Below are 22,032 nucleotides of genomic sequence, written 5' to 3' on the forward strand. Positions count from 1 at the left end.
CTTAATTACTCGGCTATGTATTAACTAGATGCATTTTCTTATGAGAAAAAAATATATTATTACGAATACATATGGTTTAAAATGTAAAACACGGCCTCCAAACGCCTTGGGGTTCGTCCGTTAGGTTGCGTTATAATTGCTGCTGTTTTTAAAATAATGATTGCTTGTATTTTGTATTTCATTATACACTGAGTATATAAATGAAATAATGATAAATAAATAATCAAACAAATAAGATAATAATTAAATATGAAATATAATATATAGTAGTTTAATTCCATTGTAAATATAAACACCATAAACTTTAAATTTCTTGACCGCTCTCATGCATTAATTATATATAGATGTATATACATTTGTATAAAAGAAAATATTTACAATTTTTTATTTGTATTACAGGTGCTAAGAGAAATTAAAAAGGTACCTATTTAAATTCAACAAATAATATGAACAACCAGTGTAATTGTTATGGATAGAATGAAGAGATTTGCCGTATTTTTTATTATAAGGTATTTACTTTTGTAGTAATGTTTTTTATTTCATATAACTGTATTAAATAAGAATCTGTTACATAATCATATTGTAATAACCTACAACATTATAATAATTAAAATTGGATTTGTAGTGGTAGTCTGTATTATGCATTTGATTGCGGCGAAACCCCAAGTATTATATGTACAGTAGTTTGGAGGCCGTGTTTTACATTTTAAACCAAATGTATTCGTAATAATATATTTTTTTCTTATAAGAAAATGCATCTAGTTAATACATAGCCGAGTAATTAAGTAATTACACTATTATTTATCAACAATCCATACGATTTTCGAAAAAAATAGCTGTACGATGTAGATTTTGTTAAACTTATTATTGTTATAACTTTTTTATTAGTTAAGATACGACTTTTTACCCAATGACCTTTTCTATTGGTAATATTTTTTGGATTAAAACTACGTTTTAACCGATGTCCTATCTCGTACCGTTCTCGAGCTACAGTCATTTCGATGTATAGCGCGTTCCGCCATCTTTGCCCCCCTCCCCCCAAGTTCTCGACCACCTGAAAAGTAGGCGACATGCGTATTTTGTATCACCACAGTCCATATTACAACTATCAGCAAAGATATTTGATATTACTTCTTTGCGACATTCACAAATTAATTCTACTTTCGGTAAAAAAATCTACACGAAAAGTCCATTTTTACATATTTTATACAATAACTTGTTTATTTATAGAGATACGACCTCGGACCCAATGACCATTATTGTTGTCCATATTTTTAGGATTACAACGACGTTTTAACAGATGTTCTATCTTTTACCGTTTTCGAACTATCAGCGTTTTAACGCATAGCGCAAACCGCCATGTTTGCCCCCTCCCCCCCACCTTATCGACCACTTTTGAAATAGGCGACATACGTAATTTTGATCACCACAGTCCATATTACAATAATCAGCAATAACATTGCGTACTACTTTCATGCATGCTCAACCCCCCTCAGCTCCTGGACTATTGATAGCACAATGGGTCATGTCTGATTAGGATTAACCCAGAAACTTCATTTCAATAGAATGAAACAAATGATTCATCGTTGTATTATTCAGTTTTGTACAAGAAATTTTCATGTTACTCTTGTTATATAGAATACATCTGCTGCTTATACTATGACGGATACAATTATTTCTTCGTATATTATAAAAAATAACAGTACAATTAAATATCAGTACTGTAATTTTTTTTAAATATATGTAAGGATTTATCTTCTTTACCTATTTACTCCTAAACCAATTTAAATTAAGATGTCCAAGGCCTCACTTACACAAACTTAAAATCAAGGGCCATGTCACCGTAAATATGTTAAGTAAACAGTTAAAAAAAAGCTGAACACATGTATTTTTTTACTTAAACAGGACACTATCCAGCAAAGATGTCTTGAAACATCAAATTATATAACATCTTTTTAAAGCTTTTATTTTTCAAATCTTAGATTTACAGAGTACCCTAATCAGTACTATAATATTTACTCTCAGAAATTAATCTCCTTTAATATGATGAGTACGGTATAGTTAAATTAAATTCCTTTCGATCTAACTCGGTTTGAGCATCAGTGTAATTATAATTTAATCAACATACATGTACTAATATCCGTTGAGCAGCTATTGTAGCTGGATGGTTCCAATGGTGATGTCAGAGTCAGACCAATAACTATAAACTGGTACATTTAGTATGACTGCTCCCTGCGGCTACTAGAGGATTATTATTGTCTGCAAGGGTGCCTAGCCCGCAATTGCACAAACTGATTAAACTGGTTTCAATTAATTTTAAAATAATTTGTATATTTAGTGTATTCTTTTACGGTCTCTACATGTTATGCTTAAAACGGCATTGGAAAGGTCGGATAAGGGATAATGTTGGATAACCCAGAAAATCACTAAAAAACTATTAGTTTTTACATCCAACTGTGTACAGTAATTAATGGAATCACGATTTGTTGATACTACTTTTTGAATGGGATGGTCGGATAAGACGGGAGGTCAAATGATTGAAGATAGGATGGTAAAGACACTCTTTTGTATTTCCACTACCATGTTAAAATAGCTAGTTTTAGAATGAAAAAAGTACTTGGTTCAATTGAGCCATCGACTGAGTCTTCTGATATAAAATTCTATCTTCTTTATAATGCACAAACTGTTCAAACATTGCAAATTGAAAGTGCGACTTGTAACCTATATCATTATTACCATTATTACATATTGGGATGGGGACGCCACCTCGGTCCGTATTTACTCAAATATGAAGTGTATGTAGAATGTAGTGAGGTGCCTTGTGTAGTTTTGTTACTGAAGCCCAGCTGTCAGCAGCGTTCAGCTTACCCAAGAAGTCTCGAAGCAGAACTTCATTCTCCAGAAACCATACGTTGTGTAGTTTATCAATAAAAAATGTATAGTTACTCAGTATATTCCATACGTACAGTAGTCGACTGCACTATAGCGTGTGTTAATAGTTATGGTGGCATTGCCCCTGGCTGAGGCTGCGGTTATGGCGGGTAAATGGTGCGGTTAGCGCGGGTTTAGTGCGGTCAATCTGTATCAGCTGTTACCGCTCAGTCGCATTGGCACCGGCCAATGTAACATGAAGACTTGCTGTTCAGTCCTTTACTGTTAAATGCTATTTTAAACAGACATATTTTTTCCGTTCGTTTTTAGAAAAACGAATCTTACACACTTTCAGCGAGTTGAGGAAATACGCCGCGCATCCGAATCAAAAATGCATGACGAGCTCATTGTAGATTTCGTATAGAAAAATAATAACTGAATCACGTTTTCAGTGACTAACTTAAAATATAATAACCATACAGTACCCTAGTTGTTAGTTAGGAGTACAAAGCAGAGCTAGTAGGCCTATATTTTTATGACTGAAACCGTTGTGTGTTCAGTTAAACAATTGAGATTTTTAGGTATTTAAATACTGTATATCTCTGTTTTTCGTCCGATGGATTCTTATTTCTAAACTGTTGAAATTCCACCTATCTCTAATGGTTCTTTAGCTGAACATTCCACGGATTACCACGGTGGTGTGGTAAAGTGGTGGCTCGGAGCCCAAATAACGTAACAGTTCCACCATTCACGAAGACGGAAAGGACTAAAAGGTTGGACCTTTTAGGCGAGACAAATTCTTTCCGAATAAGAGAAAATCTCTTCTATAATATTCATACGACAAACAATAAAAATAAATCCTTAGTTATAACAGTTTAAAATATTACACTGAACTATAACTAATAACTATAACCACTGTTACATTTCGAAGCGAAGCTATAACAATTTCACTGTAGAATTAGAGTGGTCCAGTAGCGACGGCGACACCATAACTATATTACGGAGCTATTAGGCTACATAACTACATGACTGAGTTTTCCACAGATATTGTGCTCTTTATTGGGTCCGGCAGCGCACTATCATTCTAAGTCTATATGAGAACATGATAAGCTGTGAGAAAAATGTATTTAAGATTCTGGATTGGCTCTTTCAAAATAGTTTGTTCAAACGAATTCCATGAATTCAATCAAAACGAAACTAACATACAGAACAAAGATACGAATGTATAGAGAGAAAACATTTATTTGCTATTGTAACAATATATCTGCTATGTGTGTGGATTTTCGAGAATACTTTAAGTTTAGTGTTTTACTCTCACTCTCTAGACTTAGGATGGCTATCTTGTTGGGTATGAGTCGAGTGTGGTTGAGATCGATGAACAGTGATTATGATTAGTTGCTGGTAATAAACCGAAGAGTACATGATAAGCAAATTTGGTCGACTTAAATATCGGGTGTCCCACCAAAATCAGCATTCACCTAACTGTATTTAAGAAATGTTTAATTTACTGAACTTACAAAATAGTTTTATTCAAATCTTTGTTGTGTTCTAGAGGAGTTTTTAGATTCTATTATTCTAATGGGTATATTAGATTAGATTCGTAAGACATCGACATACCAGGGCACGATTTTCAAAACAAGAATGTAAGAAGAATAGGTGTTTAATGAATGGGATTAAATCCATGTTGTTGAATAAGACAATATATTTATTTCAACAGAGCCATTTATAAAAAAACCCAATGGTCAAGGATAGCTGTATCTATATAGTTTCAAATTATCAAAACGCTTCTTACTGCTCAGCATCGAACCGGCGATCTTCTAGTTACCAGGCGTGCACTTTTCTACCCAGCCTTAGATGCTAAGTGATCCCGCTTGTCCTACTTCCAACCGATGGAAACTTTGCAAGAAAATCATCCTGGAGAGGGCAACGTTTTCTTATAAATTGACAAGTAGGGATGATACCAAAAACATATGGATATAAACAATGTTTTCCCTGTTTCAGGTGTAGTGTGATGTGTTTGTGGAGGACTAGCCAGTGAGGACCGCCATGTTCTGTCTGTGTAAGAAGGCCAGGACGTATCACTGCAAGGTGGTGCTGCTGGACGAACAGGAACTCATCCAGGAGATACAGGTGAGTGATAGTAGATCTCTCAACTTATTGGAACATATACAGCCTTATACGTTTTATGCTTTCACGGAGTAAAGATTGTGACACTCGATAGATATACAGGTTAAATATACAGATTAAATCCAAGGTCGAAAGTAATATTCTACTCATCACCCCAAACCTTTTAACTTTGAATAAGCATGCTTAATTTTTACCATTAGGCCTAGTTACCCCAAAATATATTTATGTTTACACAAAGAAAGTAAATGACATATTTCAAAACTTTGTTATATTACAAAACAATCTCAAAGAAGCCGATGTTGAAAGTCCAAATCCCCCTTCGCCCCTCATCTTTACCCCCTTGCGTCTCCCCTGTATCCTCATCTTGTATCGGATCGACAAACGTAGAATTTCGCGGTCCACTAGGCCTCACTGATGGACGTTTCAGTTCACGGTCAAGTAAACTGAAACAAACGTTCCTCTTTTACCGTTGGAATAAATAAAGGCTTGAAAATATATGGTGCAGGACTTATTTGAAATAATAAAAGTAGGCTATGTTGTTTTTGGGTTGGACGTCGTGTAAATTGTCATAGTATTCCTTAAATCATCGGGTAATATCATTGATAAAACATACTTCATTTATTTTAAGATATTTGTCAAAATATTTCCAACAGAACACTCTTTACGTGTGTTTCATGTTTGTGATGCTGAGCGCTAGAGTCGGCGAAATGTGTTTTACTATTGACTATTGGATACTGATTAGTTGTGTCATTGGTCAAAGGTTTTACAACAGTTACCTTATACAACTTATTTCGTACATACAACTTATTACAGGTAAATACAACAGTATTTCGGGTCAGTTTGATGCTTTGTGCTATGCCGTTCGATTATAAAACCAGACGAAGAGCTTTGGTTTATAATTAGATAGTTTTATTTAACTAAACTAGTCTTAAAATAATTTTACGAATCAACTAGTAAACGTACATCAACAGGGCGGAAGTAGCGGAGTAGTTTTATTCCTTTGTATGGTCTTAAAAGGTTTGATTACAGTCTGTTACATCCTAACCTACTTATTACACCACAAACAACCTACTCACAACACGATTTACATTACTGTCAACAATGGTTGTCGGATCAGCTGATTCGCCCAGTCACGTGACTCGCTGTTTGGTCACGTCGTCACCTGTTGATACAATTCTGCAACTTGTATTTCACGGGTTAATCCACGATGATCTCGACTCCGTGACCGTGAACAGAACACGGATCGCCTTCAACCTATCACAACTGTCCGAGTTTGGGATGTCACTGTGGTTCGCAACGGGAATGTTGCTGAAAGTCAACAGTCCCGGAAGATCAAATAATTTATACCTGTGCCGCTAGGTCAAAAACTACAATGTTTGCAGTGTCTGTAGATCAAAAGTCCCAGTAAGTCAAATAGTACAGTCCGAGCTAAAAACGTGGTCTATGTTAAAGCAATTGACTTATTGGGAATTTGACCTAGTGCAACAGCAGTTTTAATATAACGAAATACGGTAAAATACAAGTTCAGTTTCGCTGAGTCAACAGTGCCGGAAGATCAAAAGCAATAAAAGTGAACGTCGATTCAGTGTAAAGTAGACCTCCTGCAACGCTTACTACACCAACAAAACTTGCTTTTAGTTACTTCGTGTTTTGTCATAATTAGAATAGAGCTAAAATTATCATATTTGGTACATAGCTTATCTATTAATGCTTCTTGCCAACTGTTTGGTCAACACTGTAAATAGGTATAGTTTATGTAATGAAAAGCCTTTCGTCAAAATTTGTGGCATAAAATACACGCAAGGACGATCTGAAAATTTCTGGTTATTATATACGTTTGTAAAAGGAGATCCATTTAATTTTAGAACTATTTTATAAGTTATAATGTAGTCTACACATAAACTGTGTAAATGTATTACGCCTCGGAAGGGTTGAAACCTGTCCAAACTATCATATATATTATTAAAACGTAAATATGGTTTTTTCACATTCTGAATCAACCAGTCGACGGATTTTCATTATTTTTGTGTTGAAAGAAAGATAATTTTGAGAACTAGGGAATGTCAAAGCCATAATTATAATTAAGGGTCCCAGTTTTTTAGAAATTAAGTTTTAATTTTTTTAAAGTCTAGCAGCCGACGCTAACCTTCTAGCCAGCTTTTAGTACAATATAATTTGCTTAGCATAACAGCTGTAAACATTCAGCATTTGTGACACAAATTCAGCATTTGGAAACAAATTTAAAGACATATTTAGAGTTGACTTATTTATACTTTGTGTAATGCTGACCATTGATACATTCAATTCCTAGGTATGAGGATGGCAGATTATTTAAATTTGCATAGAAAAATAGTAGGATGTTCAAATTATTTTTTAAAGGAATCTTTGTAATCATCGATTTGTTTTAGTCCCATATAATTTGTATTAATATAATTCGAAGTAAGATTGTAATTGAAAATGAACTTTCGATGGGTTGAATCATGTTGAATCCATGCGTACGCACGTGCGAATCAACGTTTATGGGGAGAAAAGTCGCAATTTCATGTACCGAAATTGAATCAAACCCAAGACAAATTACTTAATGGCCATCTTCGTAGTGAGCGGCGACGCTTGGCAAGGCATGAGGAAGCGTCTGCAGACGGACGGACAGACAGACATATTGCAAGTTGTCCGGAAGAACTTTCTAAGCCACACAACAGATAAGCCCTGCACACACCAGAGCGATACTCCGTGCGATACTGGAGCGGGCGCGATACTTTTTCTTGGAAATTCTCTTGCGATACCAGTGGTCCGTGCGATACCATGGAGCCTTATGGAGCCGCACACACCAGAGCGAACCGCGATACGCGATACCGAGGCGAATGCGATACCGTAGCGATAGTATCGCGGTAACGCTGCATGCACTGTTTGCAGCGCTGTATCGCGGCGATACCAATGTGGCCAAACGATGAACTACTCACTTTTGTCTTTTCTCTGTACGTGTAAAAACAACAACAACATGTCGTGTATCACCGAACATTTACTTGAAGTTGTTTATACATACCCGATGCACTATGATTTATATCACGTTTTAGCAACTAGAAATTTAAAATAGGGTTCGTCTTCATTATTTGTTATTAAACTACGTTTTTCTGAAGAATTTACAATAGAATTCCCAAACATTCAGACATCTTGGATTTATTAATTATTTTAACACTTAAACATTTGATTTGAGTTATCAATAGTTTTTCCAGTGCCGCCGTAAATCCAATGTTGGGTGATTGCTGACAGAATAACGTATTTAATACTGGTTTGATGATGATTCAAATTACAATTTAATAGTTCATACAATATTGTATTAGCTATAGCACAGCATATTGTAGAGGTTTTGCTAGTCAGACTAGACGAACTATAGAGATGGTAGGTAATGGTAATGGTAATGGTAATGGAGGTGGGTGGAATGCTAATTGATCCGTCAACTCATTGAAAAATATATCTACATACCAGTCTTACCTTAAAGTGATTGGGGAGCGAGCTGGCGTAGTGGTTAGAGCGCGGGACTTCAGTCCCTGAGGTCCCGGGTTCGATCCCCGCCAAGTCACCAATGGATGTTATCTAACTGGTTATGCCGCAACCCCTAGGTCTAGCCTGAAGTAATGTGAAAAACAATCCCAAGCTCGTGCCTAGCGTCCTAGGAAAAAAACCTTAAAGTGATTGCTAGCCGTTCTTCGGCACTCGCTTCACGGTAGTGGGTACTTTCCTTTTCAATAATGCCAGAAATCAAACTCAGCAACTCGTCAAAACATTCCTGATTAATTCCAGAATATGTAGCATCTTGTTTAATCTTTTCTTAACTGGGTCATGAGCGTATATGGTACTCGCCAAATCGCAGCCGTTCTTTATTTATGTCGTATACCCACATTTTCCTTGCTCTCTCATCTTCTATAATAGCACGGCTAGTTAACAGAAAAGCTTCTTCCTCATCAGACCATGTCATAGTTTTAAGTTTACACACAGTACAGTATACAAACACTAACTATAACACAACACTTTTGCAACTAGAGAGTCTCACAACCACCGCACCCTCTGAGGTGTACTGGCTTTCCCGCGCGTCCCTTTCCCGCTCTGGTGTGGAAGCACCTGTTTTCGCTGCGATATTATCGCCCAAATATCGCAGATAAAATTCTAAGAATAGTATCGCGCCACTCTAGCGATAAAGTATCGCTCCGGTGTGTACAGGGCTATATAGGGAATAAGCTATTACCGTAGTACTTATGGTAACACCTGGACCCGGGACCGATTTAATTTTTCGTTTTGAGGTCCCTAGAGGCCAAAAACACCATCCGTTCAAATTCATATATACAGGGTGATCAACTCAAGGAGGCCACCATTGGGAAGTCGGAAACGGTAAGAATTAGAGAAAACATTAAATGGGGGACATTCCTTTATTTTTTGTGGCAGTTAAAAATATGATTTTAGTTTTTTTATCATGTTTTCGGATAGAATATGCAATTTAAAAACTTTTTTAGCCTTGACACTTTTTCGATAAACCCACTCGTTTAGGAGTACAGCCTATGGAAAAATGACTTCCGGTGTACATTTTACATCATGTAGCTCCTAAACGAGTAAGTTTAGAGCAAAATTGCAAAAAGTAAATTAGTCTTAGAATTGCATCTTCATTCCTTAAAGACTATAAAATAAAAAGTTTTCCACTTTTCAAGTTTGCCGCCATTTTTTAAAATAATATAATTTCTTTTTTTAATTAATTTTATGGCCTTTTTGGAATGTGGATGCAATTGTAAGACTTTTACTCCTCGTGTTTTTGCTTTAAACTTACTTGTTTAGGAGCTACATGATTTAATATGTACACCGGAAGTCATTTTTCCATAGGCTGTAACTCCTAAACGAGTGGGGTTATCGAAAAAATGTCAAGGATAAAAAAGTTTTAAAACTGCCTATTATGTCCGAAAAACATGATAAAATATAGGGTGTTCGATAAGAAATTTCAAATTTGGCCGCCATTTTGGAAAATGGCGGCTGAATTTAAAACGACTAAAATCATATTTTAAACTGCCACAAAAAATAAAGGAATGTCTTCCATTTTAAGTTTTCTCTAATTTTTACCGTTTCCGATATCCCAATGGTGGCCTCCTTGAGTTGATCACCCTGTATAGCGTATATTTATTTATTTATATATTTTTCCTGGGGGGAACCCCAAGACCCCCTCCTTTTTGGGGGGTATTCCATACCCCCCAGGCCCCCGGTGACCCCCCCCCCAAAATATATGTCTAGGAGCGCCCTTGTCTTCTTTACCTATAAAACACATGGGATACAGCCTTTTCTTCACTGATCACGTAATGCGTGATTTTCTATAAAGTCTTGGAAAAATAAAAGGTAAAATAGATAGAATAAAGGTGTACTGTATGTGGTGTACACACAAATATTCATCAAACTGTGTGATATTTTGTTATTGCAATGAACAATTTGGGAGTATCGTATTGTTTAAGTCGATGGAAAATCTCTGTTGATCCTGTTTTACAAGCAAACCAAAAAGATACATTGGTCACCACTCTATGCGACACATTCTAACCAGAAAATTTTAATCGTATGATTCTATAAGCATTGGATTGCAAAGTACTTCACAAACATTATTTCAAGGGTAATAACAGTCACAATTTCCGCCGACTTTAAAAGAGTCAACTAAACTACTATACTAATGGACACACAAGTAAATGAAACAACTAATGGAACAACTCACGATGTACATATAACAGTTCGATACAAGCATTGAGTATACACGTCAGTGGATGCGTGTATACCGTACCCAATGATATAAGCAACGGTTCTTGCAATTTATTGCTTATTGTTTTTTAGAGTTGTTTTCGGACTTACTCTGTTTTCGGACGTACTCACACTCGTATAAGGTTGTCCACGTTTGTCATTGATAATGTAGCCATGTTCCATGGTTACACCCGTTGTCAAGAATATGGTTACAAGTTTTCCGTCTGTTTTTGAATAGCGATACATTTTTTCACATACTTAAGAACCACCTGATTTCGTGCATTGCATGTTCGTCTCAATTTTAATTGCTTTAGTAGGCATTATTTTGGTTGATGAGGACTTCAATCGGTCCTTTCAATGATAGCTCATGAAATATAGTACTTTGTCCATTAATTTTATTGTTTGGTAAAATGGATTAAATTATCCTGCAAACCCAAATAGAAATAGTAAATATAGTATTTGAAACAAATCAGTAACATGTTAATAATGTAACCTACATTATTTCCTTGAATTGCATAACAGCAATTAACTGGGCTGATCCTAATATAAATAAATCAATATGTTCTTCATAGGCATAACACGGGTTCATAACATGAGCCGCTGGGGCTGAGCCCAAGGGATTTAAAAATGTAAGGTTGGTTTGCAAATGTACGTGACACGCTCTTTCTAATGAGGCATGAATGGTCAAAATCACCTAAGAAATTCGAAGGAGTTCAACGGAAAAATTTCTTGTTGGCGTTATACAGTATGGTTGAAAAGTCCTGGATTGGCTATATTTTTTTAACAATATAGATAAAGTAGTGAGACTTGGTATATCAATAATGTAATAGCCATAAATATCTACTGTCTTAAGCTATTATCACTGTTTAATCCCTTAAGGGGGATGGACCACAAAGACTAAGACAAAATTCTTATATAATTTTAATACTATTTTACCTGTTTTTGAAATGGCGACCATACAAATGCGATGGTACCTGCGCGCTAATGGTAAACCAATGCTGGAGGAGGTCGCTTTCTAAGCGGCCGAACTATAGTAAGTACTATTGCACTTTTTTATATTGATTATATGATTATATTGATTTACTTTGGATTTTAAAAATGTGAACGTTTTATTTTATTAAAGATTTATGGTGATACGTAAATATTGTGGTGTAGTAAAGTATATTATATTGTAGTTAAGTGTTAAATTTTGAAATTTTAGGGTGAATCGAGATGAATCTTTTTTTATAACATGGGTCTCTCCTACCTACATACCAAGTTGGATACATACCAAGTTTCATAAACATCGGTTGGAAAAGTGTAAAGATAAATATTTGTATGTAAAAAATACAAAATGGCGGATATCTGGTTAACGAAACGATTTTGGAAAAAATGTTATCCTTCATTTTCTGTTTATTTTGACCCAAGGAATTACTAGGTAAAGTATCTCCCCGCTTATTTTTAACACCCTGTTTATGATGTATTCTTATAAGTGAAAAATGTAAGCTGGTAATACAGAAAGATGTTTTATAAATAATATGAATGTACTGGTGATCTGTATATTCATCTTTTTCTTGTTCTTAGAACTGTAAATTAAAAGTCCACTCAGCAGTCGCATCGTACGATGTAGTTCTTTCCATGCGTTGCGAAATGTTACATTTGCCGTCCTCTTCAACCCAAGTTATCTATTGAACCACTGATTGTAAAAATTGAAAAAAAAATATATTTTACGCATCACACTTTTGGCTACAACTTTGCCACAGACAAAACCTCCTTAACCCAAAAACAAACAAAAAATCTCGCATGCTAACTTTTTCATGCTAGAAATCACGATTTAAAACTATTTCACCATACATATCAATTTTTATTAATTAGATCGGTAAATAGTTTAAAGTTCAACAAACTAGTCATCGAGTAGGACTAACCAAGAAGCTCTGTGCCAATTTTCAAAATTTTAGCACAACTTTAAGTACACCAAAACACGAAATTATTGAAGTCATGCGTCGAGAGGACTATCGCTGTTTTTAACAGATTATACTTTTGACCTTCCGGCACTGTTGACTCAGCGAAACTGAACTTATATTTTATCTTATTTCGTTATATTAAAACTGCTGTTGCATTAGGTCAAATTCCCAATAAGTCAATTGCTTTAACATAGACCACGTTTTTAGCTCGGACTGTACTATTTGACTTACTGGGATTTTTGATCTACAGACACTGCAAACATTGTAGTTTTTGACCTAGCGGCACAGGTATAAATTATTTGACCTTCCGGGACTGTTGACTTTCTGCAACGCGTCCTTCGCAACAACGTTCTGGTTACCGTATCTCATGAGTTCGTGCTGGAGTGCTGATATAAACTCTGTTCAAGTTCTGTTTACATATGCGTCCTCTCTTTGACTATTGAAGTAGACATTCGCTGTGTAATAGTTGTAGCTAGTTTTATAATTAAGATTAATTAAGTTGGATCAAGTTTTCACTGGGCTTACTTTTTACACCGACTATCAAAAAGCAAATGTAATCCACTCTAAATATCTAAACTTTATAATTATAGTAGAAAGACCCAATTTGGTAACAACAAATTTTAAACCCCTTCCAAAAAGCATTTAATTAAACACATCAAATTAAGCAATAAGTTTTAACGCGTTAGATAGTCTTTAAGACACGAGAAGAAAATGTAAGGTACGGGCATTGGTGAGTGCCTTTACAACTTTTTCGAGTTTTAATCATTTAATGCTAAATTAGTTGCGTCACCTACGACATTTTTTTATTACTAACAATCACTACTAATAACTTGACCCAACCACTCACTCATTGTACTGTATAATCAATAAAATTGGCCTCAACAGCTAAAAGTTGATCCTCAAAGAATTATAGTTTTACTTCTTTTCTCTCAATCCTTGAACCTCATCGGTCTAAACTTGTACTGCAAAGTAACAAAACAATGCGGTTAAGTTAGTAAACAATTCTACGAAGTGAATCTTTTCAATTCTAAGAACTAGGTAGTAGGTAAAATAAGTTAAATTCAAACCCCCATCAAAAAATAACAGAGCTCGGAAGCGATGGAATAAAACTCAACAACTCTCACAAAAAAATATCACATTACAAATAACACACAACACAAATATACTGCAACAATGTCCGGCAAATAGACTTCACCAAATAAACACATACAACTCAAACCTTCAACAGTCCGGGGAGGTCAATAGCCCAAATTTGGCAGCAGTGAAGTCACGTGCCCATGGTAATGATGGGAACAATATCAGCGACGGTCAGTGCATGGTGATGACTAGATACCATCGCATACCCAGGGTACATGGTATGGGTAGGAGGCTGACTACCAATGAGCTACTGAGGACGAGCTACAGAACACTAATGAGCAAGAGGTCACTAGAGAGTGTTTGCATCTTTGGGTTAACTAAGAGGGCTGCTCGAATTCGTCTGCTCGAATTGTCGCAGTGGGTAGTGAATGCTCATCGTGTCAAAATATCGTGTGTAATTATAAGAGAGCTCATTTAACTAACTTAATTGATTATTGTTTCGAAACTTGACGATACCGTAGAAAACACGAGTTTGCATACACATCCATAGTAGATTTTCTTTGTAAAGTGATTTTTTTTGTGTGTTGATTTTTCTTTAATTAGGCAAGTCATGTCTTTATGTAAGTAATTCAAGTTTACTGAGGGCTTTTTACTTAGTCTAAAAACGAATGTGTATTTTCTAGTAGAATGCCACCACAGTTAAAAATTGTGCATTGGTTAGGTCTAAGTTCTGTTTAAATAGGTTGGGTAAGGTTAGGTTTCGTAAGGTTAGGTTTATCAAATTATGTTCATGTGAGTAAGTAAAATGATCCATTTACGCTTATTACATCTATAAACACTGACTATCACTAATTTATGTAATCTTAATTTGCATATGGCAAAATTCCATTGTGCTACCTCTTGAAAATACCTTGAATAAATTCGGTTAAACAGAGTAATGTCTGATAATCAACAATCAACTCCCTAATCGATTTACCCTTGTCTTTTGGCCCTCAAAATTCGTATACCCGAGAAAATTCAACTTAAACTTTTTAGTTAGTACTAATTTTACCCCACCTGGCGTAATGCAACGTACAGAGCTACATTGTGAAAGTAGGCATATGTGGTCCATTAAAAACCACTGTAGGCGTATCTGTGGCCTAAATAAGGACAAAGCATAGTGTTACTGTTGCATTGTGGGTGGGGACCGAGCACTGTGCGACAATGGGGTGCCTTAGGCTTCTGTAATTAACGCTTTCACTACCGCAGCGCTGTCTACACTCTACACCATCTACTGTTGATGCAACCATGCTTTATGGGGGAATTGGTTTTCGTAAACTGCATTTTTCCAGAGTTTCAGAGAATTTTTACCATCTCAAATCTGTAATTAATATTTCTTTGTTATAAACGAAAGACAGGAAAGACTTTTTGTCTGTGATTAATTGATGAGTAGTGTAGGCATCTATCAAAGGTATGTATCAGACATTGAGTATGGGTTTTCAGTCAATGATTGACTTATGATTGCTTTTCTCGTTTATTTTCTAATGTTCATGGTACATGGAAAACTTAACTTAAATTTCGATTTAACTGTATATGGATTTAGATTTTTCCACAGAATATATCTTATATTAATTTTAAATTCAATTTCAAGACATGTTAATGTAACTCTTCAATTGAAGCTAATACGTGAATTTCCTCCAGAAGTTGACTCAAGATGATACATTTATGTATTGTGGTACGGTTGAGCTAAGATTAAATGAAATTCAAATATAGCTAATCCTTTAAATGAAATTCAAATATAGCTAATCCTTTAGGACTCCTATTCCAAAAGTCTTACACCTGCAGAATCTTACTTTTTAAAACTCAATGTTTAAGGGTTTTTACCATAAACAAAATATATTCACCTAATTTGTATAATTATTTAATTATTTAAACGTATTCCTCTTGACTTCTGAAACATTGTTAAATTAAAAAAAAAATATTATAATAGAGAGGCAAGGATAGTTCGCAGGTATCCAAACAATTGACGATTGCCAAAATTGAGCTCCAATCAAAAAATATACACTGTTAGTATACATCTGTGTAAGTATACAACTATACATGTATCAGAGATACGAGTATACAACATCGCCGGTGTAGGCACGTGCCTTGGCTCACGTGTGTGACGTCATCTCTCGTGCTGTCTCGACTTTCTCTTGTCGAGTCTCATGGTCCCATTCATAACTACGGTCTTGTAAAATATACTTATGTTGCAACACGTTGTTTTGGTTTATTGAAGGTACAACTGAGAACACAGATGAATACTTTTGCGTGTTTTTTAGTAGAGGAATTAAAATTCTAGCTACATCTAACTTCTTCACATGCAAGTTGGGACAGCTATGATTATTGATATAATTTTAAATTTGCATTTTGATTGTGATTTGTTTTCGAAAGTATGGAAATTAAATTTTTATTCTAACTTAACCTTACATGGATTCTAAAGGATTTCGACCAGATTCCTTCAAAAATTTATTGCAGTTCCGATACAGAATTGTTCCCTCCGCCTAGAGACTCGCCTCTTACTTGATTGGTGTAACTTCAGCTTAAAAAATAGGATCTGAACTAGTTATTATGGAATTATAAAAAGCTAAATCATTGGTGATTGGCAAGATTTGGCTAAGCTACCTGTCACATATTGTGACCACTGCATTATCTAATCCCACAGAATTTCTCTTATCGCCTTGTATCAACCGACCACGTTTCATGTCCACAAACATGCATAAAGATGAAAGTTCATAATCATCCACTGAAAAACAAAGAAACCCTCGGATGATGTGAGGCTAAACAACACAATGGAGACTAAATGTCACATTCAATTGTATTCGGTGTCAATGCATCTTGGGAAGAAAGTCGGCTGGCAAAGGTCGACGTTTTAGCAGGGATCAACTCTTTAACTCCATACTTAGGACCATCTGGTTCGACATGTTGCAACCGACTGTCTGCTTTCAATCTCTTGACATTGTTTCCAGAATTGGCTATCCGGAACCGTTGCTGGTAGACAGAGGTTATCTGGAAGACTAAGCGGCTGCGCAATTGTAAAAGAGTCGGAGAGAGCATATTTTGTTAAAATATTTGGTTGGGATCGCGTTAAGAAAGCTGTTTGGTGCTTATATACAATTATTAATTATAACTTTTCGCCGTATTACAAAGTGTAACTATTCAAGATGTCAACCTGTCTTTCCATCCGGCAAAAGCCACTAGAACAAATTAGCTGACATTTTACAAAATATCATATACGTGCTCCCAATAAAAAGGTTTATTCTACTACGATTATTATGTCACTGTAAAGAAGTAGGTCTAATCATATGCGTTGAAGTCAATGATCTCTATATTAATAAAATCCACTATTTTGCATCTTTTTTATTCAGGGTTACTCTGGCTTTATGTTTAAAAAAACATTATACCGGTACATTTAATTTTGATAGACACGTGATACCTGTCACTTTCTAAAAGATGTGCATTTTTTAAATTTGTGTGTGTATTTTTATTGTTCTATTCGTATAGTTAAGCGTATTAAATCCTTTATTTTTAAGGAAGTACCCAGCGCATGTAAATATGTTAAATACATTTTTTGTCATCGAGTTATTATATGAGGCAACTACTGAAATTGCCAAAAAACGTCGCGAAACTATACAAAAAGAAACATTTGACTCCTTTCTTTGTATCAACCACTTTTTAAGTAGCATATAATTCCAAAACAAGTATCTTATTAGGTACAATTATTTGAGAAATATAAACAAACATCAATGTCAACGTTAAACTTTGTCCTGACATTCTTCATCCCCCGCTTCGAGCTTATCAGTCGCCTCTTATCACTGGTCCGAGACACAATGTGAAATTTAAACATCCCCCTCCTCCACCCCGGTCTGTCAAATTTATGCAATCTTGCGTAAGCGAAAGTGACAAATTTACTTTGCCCACGGGACTCTTTGTCGTCGGTCTTGTTAGTATTTTACGTGAATCTGTCTGTCCTCCCGTTATTTAGCATAACATGCATGCCTCGCCATTTTATCACAATGGCTGACAGGCGATGTTTCATAACTTATTCATGATTCGTTTATTTGTGTAGTGAATTCTAAAGTGGTTTGAAAAGTCCAATAAGTTTGCAAAATGTATGACCTTACATAGAATTCGCGGTATGTTCGTTTATGGTCATTTTTGTACTGAATTATTTTAATTCGGGCCACGAACATGAAATGCACTTTTTACGTATTAAACAAACAGTGCATTTCTCTTACAACATAGTTGTAATTACGTTTACAATAGACTAATTTAGGTTTATTTTTTTGTCTTGTAGAAATTAAACTTGACTCGAATTTGACCAGAGATATATGATGCTGAGACACCAGGAATGAGTAAATCATGAATGTTGAAGGAATATATTTTCACCGTTTTATTGACTAAGATAAGTTGGTTCCATAGGCTGGAAGACTTACTGAAGCCCAATGATCACGAACAGTTTTTTTTTCATTTTTGAACCATCTAAAAGCTACTGGATTGTTTGATAACATCGGTAGCTTTTAAGATTACCAGGTAATTATTATATTTTTTTTGGCCACCATTAACAGCCTATTTTTATGTTTTTTAATCATATGCAACATATTTGTGATAAAATAGGGAAAATTTTAATCTGCCAATCCACACCAATCAGTGTCGTGCTCCATTTACTAAATTACAGTAAGACCTATAAAAATTAACAAATTGTTATAACCTACAATATTTAACCGTACAACAATTCCTTGCCATTCGCACATTGAGTGAAACGTCGCGCAAGTTTTACACCAAAGTGTCCCAGTGGTGTTGTAAAAATGTTCATAAACAGCACTTTTGCCGACCTAAATAAAAGGGAATTTCAGGACCGTGCTGTAAACTGTTCTTCCCCTTTCCGACTTTATTGTGGCGGGACCCAACTTTATTGGCGCCATATTTCAGCCGCCTGTTTCGGGTAATCCGTCACGGAGTGCCTCAGGGCTCTGTCTTGGGTCCGATTCTTTCTCTGACAGACAGGTACATCCCACCTTCCTGGTAGTAAACGGCTGATTACCCTCAGACCTTGGCGGGAGAAATTGGCGCGGGAAGGGGGTTTGAGAGAACGTCTACTATAATTAATTGGTGTTGCAACAAACTGTTAAGTTTTTTCTTCTGAACATAGGCTCTAGGTACCGGGTGTGTTGGGGAGTTTCGGCTCTTCTGACAAAGAACATAATGTAATGTAATGTAATGTAATGAACATAGGCTCTCTTTAGAAAAACGATCGGATTTGATTTCACAATTATTATATTCTACTAAAATCAGCGGTTTATTTAGCCAGGAAAATGTATAATAAAGACACGTCGAGTCCAATTACGAAACGTCAAAAAAGTTACAAACTAATAATAAATAATACAGGATAATATACAGGATCCAGTAATATTCTTATTGATAGGTGAGTACTATACATAACCACTCAGCTATTAAAACTTTCCAACACTTAGACAAGATGTATTTAGCCTAGTAAACTCAAAGTTAATTTATTAAAATTATGCAATTTACCTGTAAAGAAATTCTACAAGTAATTAATAATAATTAAAATATCAAGTAGAAAGTGGTAGATGTTGTAGAAGATTACGAATACTTGAAGGAGTTCTCAATGTTCTACCGCATCAATCTTCTACAGCGGCATGAAATGGTGCAAGGAATTAGCGTAAAACGTCTGCAGCGGTTAACGATAATCGTCAACGAGATTAAAGCTTGTATTATGGAGTAGCGGGATTGCGGTTATACTACTTCAGACTAGTTTGATGAACTCAGGTTTTGAGTCGGTCTTCATAGAGATAGAGTTGAAGCAAGTGAAGTATAGTATAATCATAATCACGACTATGATTTGAAATATTGATAATCATCTACTATTTGAAGAATTACTGTGGACAGTTTCCTTAAAATTAGTAAACCAGAAGGGATGTGGAAAGTCTAATTTAAATTGGAATACGATTATTTCAAAAAACTTCGTTGCAAGGAATAGTAACATAAAACTTAATAATGGGCCTACTTATTCCTACTCCTTAGTTCTTATTAAACTTATGGAACTAATTATGATTCACAACCTCGCAAGATTATATCCCAAACCATGAAGCACAATTGACGAAAACAACTTTAGGGAAGTATAAACAATTTATACAAGATAAGAGATTAAAACTGTTTACTGAACAAACTATCACAACCAGAGAAAACAAGGTCCCTGAAGATGCTGATGGATTCAAGTTCCTGTAACAGTGAACTGTAGTTCTTTACATCTAAACTAATATACAGCCAATATATTACATAAATCTTAATTGATTTAAGTTACTGTGGTAACATTTATGTTTTGCTTAACGGCGATGCGATGTAATTTAATTTATTCAACAACAAAACTTTAAACACAACAAACTTAACACCATCATCTATTATTACTCACAAATTTATTCATTTCATCTTCTCTTTTACATAGAAAGCATGTGTTCTACTGTCGGCTTTGATGTAAACACACGGGACTCGATAAGTAATTGACTAGTTATAATTGGAATTTCTAACAAAATGACAAGTATTGTCAATTCTTTTGGAAGTTAGAAAAAGTAAGTGCCGCTCACAAAGCATTAAACCCTGTGGTTCGGACGCGCTGAAGGCAATTCGTGCATGACGCTCTCTGTGACGCATGAGTGACGTTACAACCTGTACGTGACTATGTGACGTCACGCGTGACTACCTTCACTCAGCTGATTTCCTGGTCACATACGTACATTGATTAATGTTGTTGATTGTAAAGGTTTTGTGCGCGTGTTGTGTTGTTCTTGACGTACGTCGTTGACAAAATTTCAATCTTCCTTGATATTTTTAAAGGCTTTCGTCTTGTAGTAGAGCGTTGGACTTCGGTCCCTGAAGTCCCGGCTTCAAATCCGCCAATTACCAATGAATCTAAGGGATAATACCACAACTTCCTGTCCTGAAGTAATGAAAAAAAAAAACAATTTTTAGGTAGAGCCTAGTTTAACAAATCTATTTTGGAAATGTGAAACTAAATAAATAAATAAAGGAAGTAAACACCCACTACCATAGGGAATAGTAGATACACACAGTTGAATAGGGTTTATATTAATAGGGTTTATTTTAATGTAATAGGGATTTTTTAAATTTTAATTTGTTAAAATATTGATAGTTTGACTGAAGTGTAATGTTTAGGGGGGAAAAACTGGGGGTTAGCGCAAAACACTTTTTCATGAATGTCGTGGTTTAAGTTTTCCAGATAAATAAGGGGTTTTTTGCTATGTAATAAAAATGTGACGATATTTGACAATATCTTGTTTGTATGATCTATATGTTAGCTGTGTGATGCATAGTTGTAAATCTAACAATCCAGGAAACAAAGAAATAAATACTGTATAATCGCCACGACAAAATTCTCTATTGAACCTCAAGGCTTAAAAACCCGAAGACCAGTTTCCTATATTAAGCAGTGGGATTTGCCCATAATGACATTTTCTCCAGGTGTACAGATTTGTACAATGTATTGTAGATGAAGTCTGTTTCTTCAATCAAATTACCATAATCGGTCGTAAACTATGCCATTGCTCACGACTTGCTTGTACAGTATTGAACTTCAGTTGGTATCATTAGTTAGCATTAGTTCCTACTGTCCAAGGTTCAACTTTCCTAACTAGGAGGCTGTGGCCAAAACAGGAGCAAGAAGGTCGCTGGCATTGGACATTTTAATTTCAAAGTACCAGTTGCAGGGTAGATTTGAATATAAAACCTTGACGTGGATTACTGCGAGATTATATACTGTATTTTGAAGTTATTATGGGTCGTGCCAAGTGATTTTTCAGTACAAACATTCAATAAAAATTCCTATAGAGAACTAGCTATCACCACGGTTTTTATGGCTACAAACTAAGGTCTAGTACTGTAGTAATGAATGTATAAGTTATTATCTAGGTAAGTGCCTCAGTGTTCATCTTCTAATAGACGATTGCCAGTTCGATCCTGAGAAGTTAGAAAGTGGTTAATGATTTAAAATTTCATCTCCTTGATTATTGTGTTTTAATAAATGGTTGTTGATAAAGTAACAGTCAATCTTACAATTAATTGTCGGTAACAAAGCTACACAAAGTTTTTCATTCTGTACTTTACTGATCTTTTAGTCATTTCGGCTTAAATACACCCAGTTTCCGCCAACTTGTACATTAAGAGCAAATAAAAACAACAAATAACGACTAAGACATAT

The 22,032-nt window shown here is 35.2% G+C and overlaps 1 protein-coding gene across 2 annotated transcripts in view; it reads left to right on the plus strand.

Moving 5' to 3' along the window:
• LOC128996308 (band 4.1-like protein 4) overlaps nucleotides 1-22,032 on the plus strand; it is a 252,108-nt gene that overhangs the window by 23,257 nt on the left and 206,819 nt on the right. For both annotated transcript variants that reach the window (XM_054421549.1, XM_054421550.1), the window contains exon 2: nucleotides 4,873-5,001. In XM_054421549.1, the coding sequence (XP_054277524.1) occupies nucleotides 4,918-5,001 (84 nt within the window). In that variant the 5' untranslated portion in view covers nucleotides 4,873-4,917. The remainder of the gene's footprint in view (nucleotides 1-4,872; nucleotides 5,002-22,032) is intronic.

The sequence above is a fragment of the Macrosteles quadrilineatus genome, unplaced genomic scaffold (genome assembly GCF_028750875.1).
Source record: "Macrosteles quadrilineatus isolate MER2022 unplaced genomic scaffold, UCM_ALF_1.0 Scaffold_6__1_contigs__length_79288215, whole genome shotgun sequence".
Taxonomy (NCBI): Eukaryota; Metazoa; Arthropoda; class Insecta; order Hemiptera; family Cicadellidae; genus Macrosteles; species Macrosteles quadrilineatus.